The sequence below is a fragment of the Tupaia chinensis genome, unplaced genomic scaffold, assembly GCF_000334495.1.
Source record: "Tupaia chinensis unplaced genomic scaffold, TupChi_1.0 Scaffold143921_1, whole genome shotgun sequence".
NCBI lineage: Eukaryota > Metazoa > Chordata > Mammalia > Scandentia > Tupaiidae > Tupaia > Tupaia belangeri.
The window spans coordinates 49,734-66,275 of NW_006203772.1; the positions used below are offsets into that span (position 1 = coordinate 49,734).

Sequence of the window (16,542 nt, forward strand, 5' to 3'; positions counted from 1 at the left end):
GCCGGCCGCGCTTCTGACACAAGACCCGCCCCGCGGCCGGGCGGCCCCGCCCCCGCCCCACACTGCCCCGCGCCGCGGCCCCGCCCCCTCGGGCCTCCGCTCTCCCTCGCCCCGCCCCACGAGTGCAGAGCAACTTCCGGCGCACGATGCGTCGGAGTTCCGGCTCGGGGTCACCTGACCGAAGAGTCGGCTAGACATGGCGTCTTCCTTGCTTGCGGGCGAGCGGTTCGTTCGTGCTTTGGGCCCCGGCGGGGAACTGGAGCGAGAGCAGCTGCCCCGGAAGCTACGGGCGGAGCTTGAGGCCGCACTGAAGAAGAAGCACACGGGTGTTAATAGCCCCAATGGCCCTCGTCGCTTGGTTTCTTTCCGTCTTATCCGGGATCTGCACCAGCACCTGAGAGATAGAGGTGAGCTCCAGCCCGGGGTCACCACCTGATTTCCAGATCTACTCCCTCCTGAGTGAGGTCTTTTATCGTCACTCTCCTTCGACACGACAGGATCATTAGTCTAGCCAATCCAAGAGTCTCCTCGTAAACCTTAGGAACCCCGTCCTTTTTCAGTTCCTATAGGAATTCCTCGTGGACGACAAAATGTATTTGTGCCGTGTCTGCTCTCTTGGGAGCCTCCTCTTAATTTCCAGGCATATCTAGGTCCACCTGGCCCTCGAGGAAGCCCAGGTTCTAACTCATTACCATTCTACAGGGTCAGTCTCTCTCTCTCTCTCTCTTTTTTCCCTGCATTAGGAAATAGCTTAGCATTGTGAGCTTGTCCTGTTTGGAAATCTGGGTTTCTTTCCATCTCAAAAGCAGCGGTAGTGAAATCTGATGATCTGATGTCTTTTTTTTTTTTTTGAGATATGATGATGAGAGGATGTTGAAATATGTAGATTGGAAGTAGCATATGAGTACCATTCCTGGCACTGTCACTAACTTCCCTTGAAGGAATCATTTCTTTTTTCCCAGCCAGTTACTGTATCTTTAAAGGGAAAGACAAAGATGTACTGGCATGTAAGGTCTTTTAGCCTAGCCAAAAGTGCAAAGGGTAGACTGCTCAACTAGTGGAACTAAAAAAGACCTTAGGAAGAGATCATCTAAGACAGTGTCCTGTGAGTATTTAACGTTAATATAGCTGGAAAGTATAAAAGCATGGAGAGCAACTGTGGATACTGGAGACAGTGTGGAGAGAGGGTGAGAGGGAGGGAATCGAGGTGAAAAAGAAGCAAAACATTGAAGGGACACAAAAATGGAAAATTATCTGTTGATAAAATGTATGGTAATACCTTTAACTGGATTAATATACAGTATATTCATACTGGGAAAATTAATTTTGTATATTCTAATGATATACAGTGATTAAATGTAAAATCAAAGATACATTTGAAAAAATTAAAATTAATAAAATAACATTTACATATTCTAACTTTTCAGGGCAGATATATCATGACCACAGAAAAGACCTGACCCAAAGACAAATGTAAACAGCATGTGTTGGCTGTAACATCGGCAGGGTAATTGAGAGTTGACAGTTAAGTCAGCTGTGCAGCACTAAGAAATATTTATGTAGAATTGTCCTAGAGTCTTTCCAGTTGAAAATGATCCTGGAGATGGATTGACATAGGGAGGCCATGTTTTCATTTGGTAGAAAGAAGAGCCAGACTTTTCTCGGAATAATCCTTCAACTTTAGCTTTATGGATCACATGTTTATGGAAAACTTTTCTTCCCAGATTCCACACTATACCTTCATGAGCTGCTCGAAGGCAGTGAAATCTACCTCCCAGAGGTCGTGAAGCCTCCTAGGGTATGTAAGGGATATATTTGTGAGAGTGGGTATTAGTTAAATTAGTCTTACTCATAATACGTCAAATTTATGAGTCAATTTTTGGCCTCAGAAATTTATCTTTTAAATCTTTGGGCTCTGGGGTTGGTAAACCAGTTATTGTCCTCCTTTATTTGACAACTTAGAAAGGTGAGATTCAAAAAACTAGTTTCTAGGACCACCAGATAGCTTAATGGTTATGTCTCTGGACTCCCACATAGTCGACCACTATTCAAGTCCTGGACCCGGTGGCCCAAAACACCGCACAAAATCCCGAGAGGAGAATGAAAAAGAAAGGATCACAGCATGGCCATCCTCCCAGGGGGTAGGGGAGGATTTCTCACTTTCTATTTGTCTCTCTTTCTCTCTCTCTCTAGCGAGTGCACATGCCTTATAGCAAAAATCTCTCTCTAAAAAAAAACTAATTTCCGGGACCAGCAGTTAATGTTATGGCTATGTCGCTGAACTCCCATGTAGCCAACCGTGGTTCGAGTCCTGGACCCAGTGGCTTAAACTCACGCTGGGCACATGTGCATGCATGCCCAAAATCCTGAGAGGAGAATGGAGGAGAAGGGATTGCGGTGTGGCCACACCCCCCAGGGGGGGATTTCTCCCTTTCTATCTCTCTGTCTCTCTCTGTCTTTCTGGCGAACACACACGCCCTATAGCAAAAACTTCTCAAATTAAAAAAAAAAAGTTTTCAAAGCAATGGAGCTATAACTGGTATGTGGGTCTCCTGGCACCCTCAGCAGTGCCTTGCTCCCTAGAACCAGAGATTATGGTATACTGTCTTAACAAGCTGGGAGCGTCATTCTTCTCATTTGATTTTTCTGCTTCAGAACCCAGAGCTAGTTGCCCGGCTGGAGAAGATTAAGATACAGCTGGCAAATGAGGAATATAAGCGGATCACCCGCAATGTCACCTGTCAGGTAAGAGTCTTCCATGCATGGACCAAGTAGCCTCAGAGAGCAGGATCCTGCACTAAAAAGAGGTACAGGGCCAAGAAACTACATGGAAATGTGATTTGTATGCTGTTCAGAGACCATAGGAGCTCTGTGCTGCATACAAACTAAAGACAGTTCCCAGCTCACTCACAGAGATGCTAGGTTTAGGTAATGACTGATACTTAAACGTTGGAGAGGTGGGGAGCCAGCAGATAGCATAGTGGTTATATTGCTAGACTTCCACGTGGCTGACTGCGGTTTGGACCCAGCAGCTTGAAACTTAAACTGGGCTTGTGTGCAAGATCCCAGGAAGAAAATGGAGGAGAAGGGATTGTGGCGTGGGGGAGATTTCTCACTTTCCTTCTCACTGTCTCTCTGTGGTGAGTGCACGCACTCTAAGGCAAAAGTCTATAAAAGAAAAAAAATTTTTTTGAAGAGGTGGATATGAGCCTGGGAGCCTTTATTCTGACAGGCACCCTACTGTGTTCCTTCCTGAAACTGGAAAGGAGTAGATGAGTACTGGGAGCCTATCTCCTGTTTCTGAAACGTTTGCTCTATAGTATAGAGAACAGTCGAACTGACCCTAGACAAAACCAAAACACAAAATCCACAGAGAAGGCAGAGTTAATGGGTTAGATAGACAGGGCTGAGCCTAGACTGACAAGTGGGTGCTCTCTGGGCTGCCCCTGAACTGTTTTCATTCTAAAAATCATTTGCTTTTTATTCTCCCTCAGGATCCAAGGCACAGTGGGACTCTCAGTGACCTGGGAAAGCAGGGTGAGGTCTTAGGAAACCAGGCTTCTAAAGCCTCTCCCGAGGATGGGCATGGCACTTCTTCCCACTCTACCATTCTGGGTTTAGGCTGGGCTATCCAGGCTTGCTATTTGAAGGGGACCCAGTTGATGGGGGAAGGCAGCCATGAGATAAGAGAGCCTCCTGGGGACTAGCAGTTGGCATAATAGCTATGTCGCTGGACTTCCATGTAGTTGACCATGGTTTGAGTCCCAGACCTGGTGATTTAAACTCACGCTGGCGCGTGTGCATGCGTGCCCAAGATCCCGAAAGGAGAATGGAGGAGAAGGGATTGCGGCATGGCCATCCCCCTGGGGGGTGATTTCTCACTTTCTGTCTTTCTGTCTCTTTCTCTCTCTCTCTCTCTCTCTCTCTCTGTCTTTCTGGTGGGTGAGCGCATGCACCCCATAGCAAAAACACCTCTCAAAAAAAAAAAAGAGGGCCTCCTGAAGAATGCCGACCTAAAGTTTTCTTCCCTGGGGTCCTCTCCAAAGTGAGGTCAGTGAAGGCTCTGGTCGTCACCATCTTCAACTTCATTGTCACGGTAGTAGCTGCCTTCGTCTGCACTTATCTTGGAAGCCAGTATGTCTTCACAGAAATGGCCTCGGTGAGTAGGCAGGGCAAGATGCCATGGGTGGGGGCTGTTATTGGAAAAGGGAGGATATACATGAAAGTCCTTACACAGGTTAGATACTGAACAAATATTTACACGGTAGGCAAGAGGAGCATTTAAGCTTTCTAGAAGTCATGGGGTTGGGTAACAACTCCAAGAAAGCTAGATTCTCTTTTCTTCTCTTCCCCAACTTAGGAGCTGGATTAGGGGCTCCCCATCCTTTGTAGAACTGCTGAGGGCTGCAGAGCTGGGTATTAGTCTGCATCCTCTAACCCTGGTTCTCCCCCTCCCCAGCGGGTGCTGGCTGCATTGATCGTCGCCTCGGTGGTGGGTCTGGCCGAGCTGTATGTTATGGTGCGGGCTGTGGAAGGCGAGTTGGGAGAGCTGTAACTGGTGCTTCATCATCAAAGTCTGGAGAAGGTTTTGGAGTTTCAAGGCTCCCAACTGCCAATCACTGACTCTCAGTCAACCTACTAGACTTTTTGTTAGTCAGAGGACCAACTCCAGTTAGTCAGAGGACCACACCAGGCCTCCTGCTTTCCCTTCAGGGAAGCCTCTGAGTTTCCAGAGGGCCTAGTGGAAGAGATTCAGACAACACATCTTTAAAATGGAAATAACTAGGTTTGACCTTCTCCTAAACCTGGCACCTGTCTGCATTCTCCAGTCATCTGGGCCCTGGGACTGGGGTTTTTCCATTGGGAGTAAATGGAATCCAGGCCTTTCCAGAAATAAACCATTCTGCCTTGAAGTAAACCATTCTGCCAAGTGCGTGAATCAAGTTCCATCCTTTGTACATACATCATCTTTGATGCAGACCTGTAATTGAGTTCAGAAGCCACCAAGAAAGCAGAAAGGATCCCCTTTCTTTCTCCAGTTTGTGCTGGAAGAGTAACTGGCCAGAAGATATCAAGTAGGAGAAAGACAGAGACCAGCCCATGTCCTGGTGGTTAAGGGAGCTGGATCCTGCATAGGATTCATCAACTGTGTGGTTTGAGCCTTGTACTTGAACCCAGTGGCTTGGAAGACACACTGGGCATATGCTCATGCATGTCTAAAATCCCAGAAGGAAGCAGAAATGTAAGAGAAGTGGATCTGATCACTCTCTGTGGAGGGTACTTTCTCCTCCTCTTGTCTTTCTGGTGAGAACACACACCCTCTAACAAAGTTTAAAAAGGGAAATGAGTTCATACAAGATGATAGAACCAGAGGCAGGACAGCTTTTTGCAAAAGGAAAATGGCATTGGGCCCCTTTTCCAGAAGACAAAACAGAGAAATACCTTGACCAGCTGTGATCTTTTCTCAGTTAAACAAAGCCAGTGACTCCTATGTTGTTCTGAAGTTTCTGTATGATGTTAAACTTCTAAGAACTTAGATTAATGTTTTGTTGATGTATAAGGCACTTAAAAGGCTATGAGCCTTAGTTATTTGTTCAATAAATACAGTATTTATTGTATCCAGTGTATTTTTATTTCAAAAATCCTGTGACGGAGCTAGCCCTGTAGTTCAGTGATTAAGTGAGCCAGATTCCACATACTCTGAGTTGAATCTCATCCCAGTAGCTTGAAAAATGCCAAGCACATGTATGTGCATGCCCAGAATCCTGAAGGGATGGAGAAATGTAGAAGGAACTGCAGCCTATTGAGCTGTTACGCATTCTCTCTCTCTGTCTGTCCTCCTCCCTCTCTCTCTCTCTCTCTCTCTTTCTCTCTCCCTCCCCCTCCCTCCCTCCCTCTCTCTCTTTCTCTCTTTCTCTCTTGTACTCGTGCCCTGTGGCACTTAAAAAAAAAACTCCTATGACAACAGGAAGCGCAAAGATCTCCATAGTTCAGAGAATCATTCAGAGTCTGCCCCTAGTGGTAGATTCTGTTCATTGTGCGCCTTCCTATAGTCTTGTTCCAGAGCACTTTTCTGCTCTTACAGATCACTCATTGGCTCAGTAGATATTTCCTCTGCGGTGCTTCCTGGGTTTTGTTAGTTGGAAGAAGATGTGGGTGACATTTCACAGTGTTCCTAGTACCCAAACTGTTGAGGTGGGGTTAAAATACACTAAAGCTTTGTGGAGGTTTACGGCTGAACTTACCTGTGTACACTCTTTGACCAGAGTACCCACATCTCCAGAACTCGCACGTCCCTCAGGAACCTGGGTAGAAGTTGGAAGGTTTCCAGATGTTATTATAAAGAGCAGACCTCCTTAGACAGATTCTGGCCCCAGGGGATCTCTCATTCCATTGTTCCTCTCTATATTTATTAACAGTGGGGGTCTCATTGGATCCTAGCCAGCTCTTCAAGCCAACAGCCTTCTGTGTCACTGAGCACTTGCTAAGAGCTGCTTTCTAGGCCGGTGCTATGTGCCAACCTCTGGGGACAGAGGTCAGAGACCTGGTTTCTGCCTAGTGACTAGTGAGGAAAAAGCCACTGCAAGGTGGGTTCCATCTATGAGGGCACAGTTAGTAACAAGAATCAAGTGGCTTATTCTCCAGTTCTGGGCACAGGGCAGGGAGCTCTTTGCCTTTGGCCACTTCCTCTGTCTCAGCATACCGAGCACTCAGAGCCAGAGGGTGCTTGGCAGGGCAGAGGAACAAGGCATTTGGGACCTTCCCAGTTTCTCATGGCCTTCTGTACGTGGATGGCAGGGGGACTGACATTTATTGAGTGTGATGTGTTGCATACCATATGAAGCCTTTGTCTTCATTATTCCTCATTCCTAAAGCAAACAGGAAACGAGTATTACCTTCCCTGCTTTTCAGGCACATAGAATTTCAGAGAGTTGCCACAGATGTTTCCATAACAGCACTGGGATTTGAACCCAGCACAGGCCAACGTGTGCTTTCCTCTCTGAAGTCAAGCAGCTCCAGAACTGGAGGCAACCAGCATATCCTGGAGCAGGGGGTGCCAACCGAGACTCCCGTCTCCCCAGGGTCTGTCAGTCAGAGCCCTAAGCCCTTCAATTAACTGTCTGTCTAACTAATCCCAGCAGAAGCCTGGGTAATACCTCCCACCCAGAATCTGTGGAACCTGGCCCTATTTAGGGATTAGGTGATGGAGATAAATTTCCAAAGCAAATGGCCCTTGTCCCCATTCATTTGCTGCACACAACAATCCAGATTAAGGTACAGAGTTTGAGTTTTATTTGGAGATTAGTTGGTATTACAGATGACGGTGATACCAAAACCCAGTATTGCTATACCTCCCCCCACCCCCAGATCTGTTAGGCTACCTCCACAGCCCCATGTCAGAGGGCACTCAATCTGATCTTTGCAGAAGTGAAATCGATATAAGCCCCAGACTTCTATTTCAACTTTATCACTTTAATATCCCTCCCTGTTCAGATCCGTGGTTCTGATCATCTTGTCCAGGTGGTAAGCGGTCAGGCAAGCGGCCTGAACCAGGGAAGGGTGGGTCTCCAGCAGTCTAAATTAGGAGTGGCACGCTTGCGATTCACTCAGCATTTAGTTTGGCAGTGACCTGAAGGGCCCTGAGAGACAGGCAGGTGCCTCTGCAGAGGGAGCAGGTCATCCAACTGGGATGAGAAGAACTGGGGACCAGGCCTGGCAGAAGAGGTGGAAAGCATGACCCCTCCATCATCCAAGAGGTACCCCTGCCAAGACGATGGGCATATGCCCCAGGAGGGGCTAGGCTTGAGCCACTGCAAACGTGCTGGATTTAGGCCAGCCTAGAGGCCAGTGGAAGGGAGGGATTCCCTTCCCACAGAGAACTCCTTGTGTGAAAGGAGGGGGCAAGTGGGCTGTAAGAGCTGGAGAAGGGATCTTAGAAGTTCTACACCTAGATTAGCAGTGGTCCACGTTGGTGACGATGGCTGAGGCATAGATGACCTCAGACAGGTTGCCCAGTGAGATTGGGGGAGTAGGTTGCTCCAAAGACAGGTAGACCTCTGAAGTCCCAGCCAGTCCCCATGGGGCTGCAGCTCTAACTCCTGCGCAGCCTTGTCCTGAACCCAAGCTGGGAGCTGGGCAGGAGGCATGTCCACAGGCTGAGACGTGCTGAGGTATGCTGGGGGAGAGTGGAGGCTGCTGGCCCAGAGTTGGGGGCTCCCAGGGCTCCTGGAGGGTTTCTGGAAAAGAACAGGAGCTCTGGGGGAGCTCAGGCCTGGGGCTCAAGCCTCCTGGCTTCCGGTTCTTGATCCTCTTGGCCCGGCGGTTCTGGAACCACACCTGGTAGGGAAGAAGGGATTTATGGTTCTCCAGCACCCCATCCCCCCCCAGAAACAGGGAAAAGAGATACTGAAGGCAGACACTCAGAGGGCAGGGGTGTGGGTCAGGCCCAGAAGCTGGCTTTGTGAGAATACCTTTGTCCCGAGAGGGAGTCTCAGCTCACCTGTATCTTGGCCTCAGGAATGCAAGTGACCCGGGCCAGGTGCTCACGGGTGCCGATGTCAGGATAGGGCCGTGCTGCAAACACCCGCTCCAGCTCCAGCAATTGCCCTCTGCTGAAGGTGATCCGCTTTCTCCGATGGGAACCCAGCCCACTGGCACAACCTGTGGACCGGAGTGAAGGTGATACCAAGACTCCCTACAGGAGCTCCCTCCCAGACTTGAAGCCCTCGGCAGACCCTGAAGCCCCTACATCCCACCCTCTGCAACCTTCCCCATCACACCCAACCTCCCATCCTCACCCTGCCCACCCTCTCCCCTCAGATCACCTGCTGGAGGTGAGTCCACAGAGCTGGCCATGGGGCTGGCAGAGGGTGAGGAGGCAGAGGGCCACGCCAGGGCTGTGCCCACACCAGCCCCTGCTGTTTGGGGTTTTATCCTGCTCAGAAGGCTGGCCCCGCCTCCAGGAGGGGAGAGGTTTAGAGTCCAGCTCCAGCTAGACAGAGAGAGACTGAGGAGAGGGGAAGGCCAGGGCCAGCACCAGGGCTCATGGGTTTGGGTGGGGCAGGTTCTGTGGCTGCTGCCCCACCAGGGCTTTGCAAAGAAAGCTTGTTCCAGCCTCTCCCCTCAGACCTCAAACTCTGGCACTCTGTGCCTACAGTCTTGTACTTCATGAAAATCGTCCCAGGGCTCCTTCCAGGAAGTCCAGGGGGTCCATCTCTCCCGCGCTCCCAGGGTTTCACTGCCCCTCCAGGCTCTCAGTGCCCTGGTTCTGGCTGCCTTCTGGGGAGAATGGGTGGAGTCCTAGCCCACAGTGAGGCTGGGCTAGTGAAGCTGGACAGCATGGGAAAGAAGACAGGCTGACGGCACAGGAGCCAGAGCCACCTGCTCTCAGCAGGGCCGGGAAACAGATGTCACCACCCGCTCACCCTCCGCTCGGCCTCAGAGCTTTGCTTGCATCTAACCTTTTCTCTGTGGCCCCTCGAGAGCCCAGATGGGCTTCCTGGAGCCCAGGAATCTGATTCCATAGGGGCAATTGAGGAGTTTTAAGAAAGATGTTTGTTTTTATAGTGTTCTCTTCCTTAGAAGTTTTTTTAGGCCACTTTCATTTATTTATTTACTTACTTACTATTTATTTTTATTTTTAGCTTCCAGATAGTGTGTGCACTAGACAGACAGAGAAAGGGAGGAGAAAATACCCCCCAGTGGAGTGTGGTCACACTGCAATCCCATCTCCACTTCTCCATTCGGAGATTTTTGGGGTGCACACATGCACACTTGCCAAGCATGTTTTATTTTTATTCATTTATTTAAAAAACAGTTTTATTACAGGGCATGTATGCTCACTGGAGAGAGATGGGGGCAGAGTGAGAAAGCACCTCCCCCATGGGAGATGGTGACACCATAATCCCTTCACCATTTTCCTTTGGGGATTCTGGGGACACAGGCACACATGCCCAGTGTGTTCTTTAAGCTGCCAAGTTCAGGACTTGAACCATGTATCGGCCATTTGAGATCTGGTTGCCTTAGCCACTACACCACTGGCTACCCTCTTCCCCATTGTGTCTTTCTTTAAGTTTTTGCCATAGGATGTGTGCACTCACAGCGGAGAGACGGTGAGAGGGAAAGTGAGAGATCCCCCTAGAGGGGTTGGCCACACTGCAACTCCTTCTCCGTTCTCCAGCTTGGATTTGGGGCATGCTTGCACATGTGACTGGCATGATTTTCAAGCCTCTGGGTCTGTAACTCAAACCACAGTCAGCCATGGGGGAGTCTGGCACCCTAACCACTAGGCCACCTGCTGGCCCCTTTAGGTTTTTTCCAGAGGGCATGTGTGCTAAGTCTTCTAAGAAAGAGAAAGAACAGGGAGAGGGAAAGTGAGAAATCACCTCCTGTAGGCGGCAGCCATGTTGTAATCCTTTCTCCATTCTCCTCTTGGGATTTGGGGCACGCATATGCCTCTGGCATGATTTTCAGGCCTGCTGGGTCTGGGGCTGCACCGCAGTTGACTCTGGGAGTCCAGCACTTTAACCACAACACCCCGACCCCCACAGTGTGTCTTTCTAGCTGCTAGGGCTGGGGTCTGGACCACATTCAGCCGGCTCCCTTAACCACTGGACTACGGAGCTAGCCCTACTTAAGTATTTGTAAAGTTTGTTTCTTCTGGGAAAGGGACAGAGAGAGAGAGAGCCCCAGCACCCCAACAGTCTTCATGCACAGTCCACCTCGCCTCAGCCAGGCCTGAGCATGGGCAGCGCTGCCCAGCGTGTTCAGGGAGGTGCCCGGGACTTTCCCACGAGGCATCAGCCTCATACAGCGCTGTTACCAGTGTGCTCCCACCTGGCCCCCAGCGGGGTCCCTTTGCTGAAAGAAGGGGGTGCATTTGAATTTCCTTTCAGTCCTTTCCCTGTCTCTTGTCTTTGCTGCCTTCTACCCCAGACCCAAGACAGGGACCTCAAAGAAAGTGTGGGTTTGGGGAGCACAGTGACCAGGTCTCCAGGTGCTCTGCAGGCTGAACTAGCTGGATGTCAGCCTTGGGGTGCACAGAAAAGCTGAGCTGGACCCCACCAGCTCTTGCCCCTTCTCTCTTCTCCAAGACCCTAGTCAACTCCAAGGGGCAAGCAAACCTTACCAGGGGAGGAGTGGCTTGGTCATTTCTGTCATCATCAGAGGAGTTCAAGTGCCTGCTTAGCTCTGGAGGAAAGATAGTTCTCACGAGGCCCTCCCAGCCCTCAGCTTCTTCTGGCCAATGGAGAAGGCCTGAGCCGTGGGCTGGGCACGGTGAGGCTGTTCTCTGTTCCCACTGCCAGTCCATCCTGACAGCCCAGTTTCCCTCCTTTACTCAACCAGGCACCTGCCCACCCCAGTCAGGACAGCAGAATTAAACTCAGGGCCAAGGGACCTTTATTGGGCCGGGAGGAGGAGACTGGGGAGGAAGCTTAAAGAAGGTCCACTAGGTGGGCTCTGAGCCTACTAGAGGCCAGGGGCCGGGCAGCCCAGCCAGTACTGGGCAATGGAGCGTGGGTAGGGAGGGGTCACCGTGTCCACTCGTCGCGTGCGCAGGTTGACTCGGTAGTACTTGTCTGGAAGAGAGGACAGGAGAGGGTATGTGAGACCCGGCCTGGCCCCGCCCACTCCTGCCCTGACGGAGACGACCAGGCCTCTCTCTTAGGAGGAAAAGTGGACATCCGCAGTGCAGCTAAGGACTCCTGGCCTGGCTGTCTCGAGTCCCCACCCACAGGCTGTGTTGGGGTCATGGGGACCCGGGACAACAGGGAAGGCCCAACTAGACCAGCTTCAGGGGTTGCAGGGGCTCTCACCTCCAGAGAAGAAGTAGACACTCTGGATGGGCTCACAGGTGGCTGGAACAAGGAAGTCCATGCCGTAGTCGTCATAGTTGTAGGCTCCCAACCCACTCTCCTCGCTGGAGGACCAGAACAGCCAGGCTGAACGGGATGGCCGGCGGGAGTTCTGGCTGCGGCTGCGGCTGCGGGCTTGCCCACGGCCACGGCGTGAGCGGTAGCGTTTGCGGCTGCGGCGCCTAGACTTTTGTTTCTTGGCCCAGGAGGACTGGGGCACTGAGCCTGAGATGTAGATGTGGCCAGCCATGGCTGCATCCACTTGCCCGGGCACACCATGCCAGTCCTGGCTGATCAACTGGGGCTCTTTGACACCGCCTGTGGCAGGGAAGAGGGGGATAGGGAGTCTATGGGGAGTCTCTGGGGTTCAGGCTCTGTGCCCTCCAGCAGGGCCTTTAGAGTCTATCTGTCCAGGACACAGCAAGCTGGTGGCAGAGCCCTGCCCCTCCCCTGCTCTCCCTCCACGGCATCCTGGTGTCTCCCCCTCCCTCAGCCTCCCCAGTTCCCTGACCACGGCTCCTCCCTCCGTTGGCCATGGCCTTGGCTGTGCCAGACAAAGTCCAAGTGTGGGGTCCAGGGAGAGCCAGGCCTCCCCCAAATGTCAACAAAAGCAAAGTCTGGCCTGAGCAAACAGTTCTTGGTCGATAGCTTCAAACCACAGCCCCCTCCATCAACCCTGCCCTACCCCTGCTGGGGGGATTCCCGCCCTCTTGAGGGAGAAGCAGGACGTGGCCTTCCTCCTTACCAGAGGATCTGCCCCAGAAGAGAATCTCGAAGATGTCCTCCCAGCTGGCCCGCTGCATCAGGGCGAAGTGCTCAAATACGGTGGACAGGGAGCTGCCCTCACACTCCTCCCGACTGGGCTGCTGCTGGAACTCGTACTCCCAGTACTGCTTCCCTGGGGAGCGGGCGGGAGGCATCAGGAGGGACGGGCCTGAGCAAGGCCGAGAGCCCAGGGCTGTTAAAGTTAGGACTCCTGGCCTGGGATGGGTGTGTGTGTGGCAGGAGGGAGGGTGTACTGAGGCCTGTCCCCAGTGAAGTGCGGAAGGGAACTGAGACTGTGCCACCGCCTGCTCTCCACCCCCCCAGTACCCTTGAAAAAGTAGACCCGCTCCCGGCCGCTGTAGCTGTGGGCAGGGAGAGCCAAGGCTGCATCCACATCGTCTGGGATGCCACCGAAGCCTTCAGAGATGTTTCGGGGGTAACCAGGGTCCAGAATGCCATCCTCAAAGCGCCAGTACTGACTGCCCTGTGTGGCGGGAGGTAGGGGAGGTGAGACGGAGTGAGGAGGGGGCTGCTCCCAGCTTCAGGCTTCCTGCCTGGGACCACTGTCCTCCGACCACCCTGTCCTCTCAGAGCCCCAGGTGGGTGCTGCAGGGCCCGGGATCCGGCCTTCCTGCCCACCTTGGTCTTGGGCACAACAGCCTTCAACCCTTCCCCAGGTGCCCTCTGCCCCAACCCACCACCCTGGCCTTGCACCTTGAAGAGGTAGGTCTTCCCCTGGCAGTTGATGCGAGTGAAGGCGGCATCGATGGGGCCCTCAATGCCCCAGACGTCTCGGATGAGCTTGGGGTACCCAGGTCTCACTGCCTTCTCATCTAGCTCATAGCAGTACTGCCCTGGAGTAGGGGAGGCTGTGTGAGGGGGGGGTGCTCCCAGGTAGACCCCCAGTCCCCAGTCCTTCCCCAGGAGTCACCTCGGAAGGCAAAGAGGGAGCCATTCTTGAGGTCGGTGAAGGCATCAAAGGGCTTCCCGCTGCACAGCTCCTCCTCAGTGGGGTATTCGCTCTCTGAATCAGTGGTCTCGGGCCTTGGATCCTCCCTGTCAGACGCCTGGGTCCCCTTCTCAGGCACACGGGGCTCTTCCTTGGGGTTCAGAACAGGCGCCTGCTCAGGATTGCCCTCAGGCAGAGTCTGCAGGTCAGTGTTCAGGGTGGGGGTCCCCGGCTGTGTCAGGACACTGGCGTTGTCCTTGGTCTCAGGGTAGTCAAAGGCCCCATACTCATCCTCCGGCAGAGTGAAGACATCCCCACGAGTCACTGCAGGAGAGTGAGTGGTAGTGCCCAGCTGCAGGGCAGACCCTGGGCCCACCCCCACCCCCCGGGCTCTGAACGCACCTTGGGGCTGACACTCAGCCACGTAGTCGGAGCAGCAGCTCTGGTAGTAAGAGCAGAGCTCATCACACTGGCACTTCTTGTCCACACTGAAGCCCTCCGTGCAGCGGCCTTTGCACGATTCTACGGGGAGGGGGTGACAGTTGGTACAGTCGGGCCCAGGCCACCCTTGCCCACCCTACATTGTCCCAGCTGCCAACACTCTTCTGCACCTTGTTCGGCCAGGACAACCCACGCCAGCAGGACCAGCGTGAGAAGGGATCTCAGGAGGGCCATGATGGGGCCGCTAGCTGAGGGCCTAGCAAGCTGGGCTCTGAGTCCCCGAGCTCTCTGCACTGGTGAGGAAGGGACAGAGGGGCGGAGACACTCTGTTTGTCCGACCTCCAGCCCGGCCCCTAGTTCCAGATTCAGAAGCTGCCACAGCAAAGGGTCACATTCCCAGAACCCTGGGCCTCAGAGAGCTGGAAAATGGGACCTCAGCCAAGGTCAGGGTCATCAGGTCATCGCTGGTGGGTCTGGAGACCAGAAAGAAGGCTTGTGCTGTCACTCCCTGGGCAAACTGCCTTACCTCTCGGAGCCTTAGTTTGCTTCTCGGTAAAATGAAAGGAATAATACCTTGCCTTGTGGGGTTTGGGAGATTACACAGCTAGAACTAACAAAATGTCCGAGGCCTGGAGTAGCCCCAAATGCATTCTCCGTACATGGTTATTGATCCATAATTTGTTTGATCAGGCACTTCCCTGGCGGAGTGCATATCCAGCCCCTGTGTCTGTAGGGCAGTGAGTGGGGAGTGAGGAGGGATGATGAGCACTCCGGGGATTTTATTTTTATCATAAAAGCACAAAATTTCATTTATCAGTTCTTTGGGGCACATCAATTTTCCCAAGCTGGTTTTCTTTTCTTTTTTTAAGAATTATTTTATTTAACTTTATCTCAATTTGATCAGAGAGGGACAGAGTGAGTCAAAGAGAGAAAGTGAGAATGCATCTAATTCACTGCTCCTGGAGTGCTCTGGTCCCCACTCTCAGTCTTTCCATCAGTTAAGAGTGGGTTTATGGGGCCTGCGGGTGTCATGGTGATTAAGATGCTGGACTCACACATGACCAACCACAGATTGAGTCCCAGACCTGGCGGCTTGCTTTCTTACATTCCCTCTCTCTCTGGTCAAATGAAATAATAGCCATAATAATAATAATTAGTTAAATAATTCTTCTTTTAAAAAGAGTGGGTTTATTCAACATATTTTTAGACTGTTAGGAGAAGTATGATTCCCCTAACCCAGAAAATGTCCACTGGCACAGGACGTTTGATTCTGTGCCTAATTTCAGGCATCCACAGACCTGAAGTCTCCCACCACCTGGAGAAGGTAATCCTGAGTTTTCAACTGACTTTCTGTTCTGGACTCAGGCGAGAGTGAGACTGTCCAGTCTCCTGTCTGGCGGCCTCAACTGTGTCAGCCAGTGAAGCTTCTCTGAGAAACAGACACAAAGGGACTGAAGAGTTGTGTGGAATCATCGCTGTGACTGTCATAACCGTTAGCAGGGGAGGGAGCACATGTGTGTGTGGAGACAGTCTTCTCTTTTTAAATGTTTTTAAACAATTATTTAATTAATTTTTTAGTTTGATCAGAGAAAGAGAGAGACTCGTACCAAGTTCAGCTGTGCGAGAGTCTAACGCTTTACACCGCCACGCCTCCTGCTGGCCGCGGTCTTCTCACTCTTCTCCCGCTTCCCGCACCTCGACGCTGGGGACGGGAAGGCGACTGGGTCGTGTGTGGGCGTGGCTGGTGACGGCTGGGGCGGGGCTTCGCAGGCGGCGGGGGAGGAGTCTCGCTAGACAGCCGGCTGTTGGTCAGGGGCGTGGCTGCTGCGGAGCATCTCAGCAGAGCCGAGCCTGGGCTGCAGCCCAGCTTTGTTCCGGCCGCCGCCTCCAAGACCCTCCGGCTTCTGGATCCATCCCTCGCCTTCCTGCTGCCTCCCGCCTACTCTCTGCATCTAGGCCCGCATCCTCTTCCCCAACCGCTGCGCCTATGCCTCCTCCAAACTTCTAGCCGCTGCTTGCCTGGTACCTTTCTGTCCATTCCTCTCCCTGACCCCTCTCTTCCCACAGTCTGGGTCGCTCCTCCAGGCCCAGCCCCTCCACTCCGGTGATGTCCCCTCCGGCCTTGCGCTCATGGTCTTGACGCTGCTCCTCTCCGCTTACAAGCTGTGCCGCTTCTTCGCCATGTCGGCCCCAAGGTCGGGCGCCGAGCGGCTGACGGTGCCGGGGCCGGATGTAGGCAGTGGCTCTGGCCCGTGGTGGGCTGTGGGCGGCCGCGGGCCCCGCGAGGTGTCGCCTGGCGTGGGCACCGAGGTGCAGAGCGCCCTGGAGCGCGCGCTGCCGGAACTGCAGCAGGCACTTTCGGCGCTGAAGCAGGCGGGCGGCGCTCGGGCGGTGGGTGCCGGCCTGGCTGAGGTCTTCCAGCTGGTGGAAGAGGCCTGGCTACTGCCGGCCATGGGCCGCGAGGTGGCCCAGGGTCTGTGCGATGCCATCCGCCTGGACGGCGGCCTCGACCTGCTGCTGCGGCCGGCGCCA

General features: G+C 52.8%; 4 protein-coding genes across 5 annotated transcripts in view; 2 read left to right on the top strand and 2 right to left on the bottom strand.

Annotated features, from left to right (window-relative positions):
* Positions 1–146: 146 nt before the first annotated feature.
* On the top strand, positions 147–5,616 carry VMA12 (vacuolar ATPase assembly factor VMA12). Of its 2 annotated transcripts, XM_006165436.3 has the most exons (6): positions 149–407; positions 1,725–1,798; positions 2,656–2,745; positions 3,495–3,537; positions 4,047–4,159; positions 4,460–5,616. In XM_006165436.3, the coding sequence occupies exons 1-6, from the start codon at positions 197–199 to the stop codon at positions 4,553–4,555; spliced, it is 627 nt and encodes a 208-aa protein (XP_006165498.1). In that variant the 5' UTR covers positions 149–196; the 3' UTR covers positions 4,556–5,616. The 2 variants fall into 2 exon arrangements, with proteins under 2 accessions (XP_027622928.1, XP_006165498.1); XM_027767127.1 differs by lacking the exon at positions 4,047–4,159 and having other exon boundaries at positions 147–407.
* Positions 5,617–7,270: 1,654 nt separating this feature from the next.
* On the bottom strand, positions 7,271–9,661 carry SEBOX (SEBOX homeobox). The gene is made up of 3 exons (XM_014582913.2): positions 8,826–9,661; positions 8,501–8,661; positions 7,271–8,337 (listed from the first exon to the last, which is right to left on the bottom strand). The coding sequence occupies exons 1-3, from the start codon at positions 8,854–8,856 to the stop codon at positions 7,954–7,956; spliced, it is 576 nt and encodes a 191-aa protein (XP_014438399.1). The 5' UTR covers positions 8,857–9,661; the 3' UTR covers positions 7,271–7,953.
* A 1,716-nt stretch (positions 9,662–11,377) lies between these two features.
* VTN (vitronectin) lies at positions 11,378–14,331 on the bottom strand. The gene is made up of 8 exons (XM_006165438.3): positions 14,181–14,331; positions 13,972–14,091; positions 13,552–13,893; positions 13,335–13,474; positions 12,948–13,104; positions 12,601–12,753; positions 11,817–12,173; positions 11,378–11,579 (listed from the first exon to the last, which is right to left on the bottom strand). The coding sequence occupies exons 1-8, from the start codon at positions 14,242–14,244 to the stop codon at positions 11,470–11,472; spliced, it is 1,443 nt and encodes a 480-aa protein (XP_006165500.1). The 5' UTR covers positions 14,245–14,331; the 3' UTR covers positions 11,378–11,469.
* A 1,268-nt stretch (positions 14,332–15,599) lies between these two features.
* The window catches only part of SARM1 (sterile alpha and TIR motif containing 1), a 24,645-nt gene continuing 23,702 nt past the window's right edge, over positions 15,600–16,542 (top strand). Inside the window, 1 exon segment of the mRNA XM_006165437.3 lies at positions 15,600–16,526. Coding sequence (XP_006165499.1) covers positions 16,141–16,526 — 386 coding nt within the window. The 5' untranslated portion in view covers positions 15,600–16,140.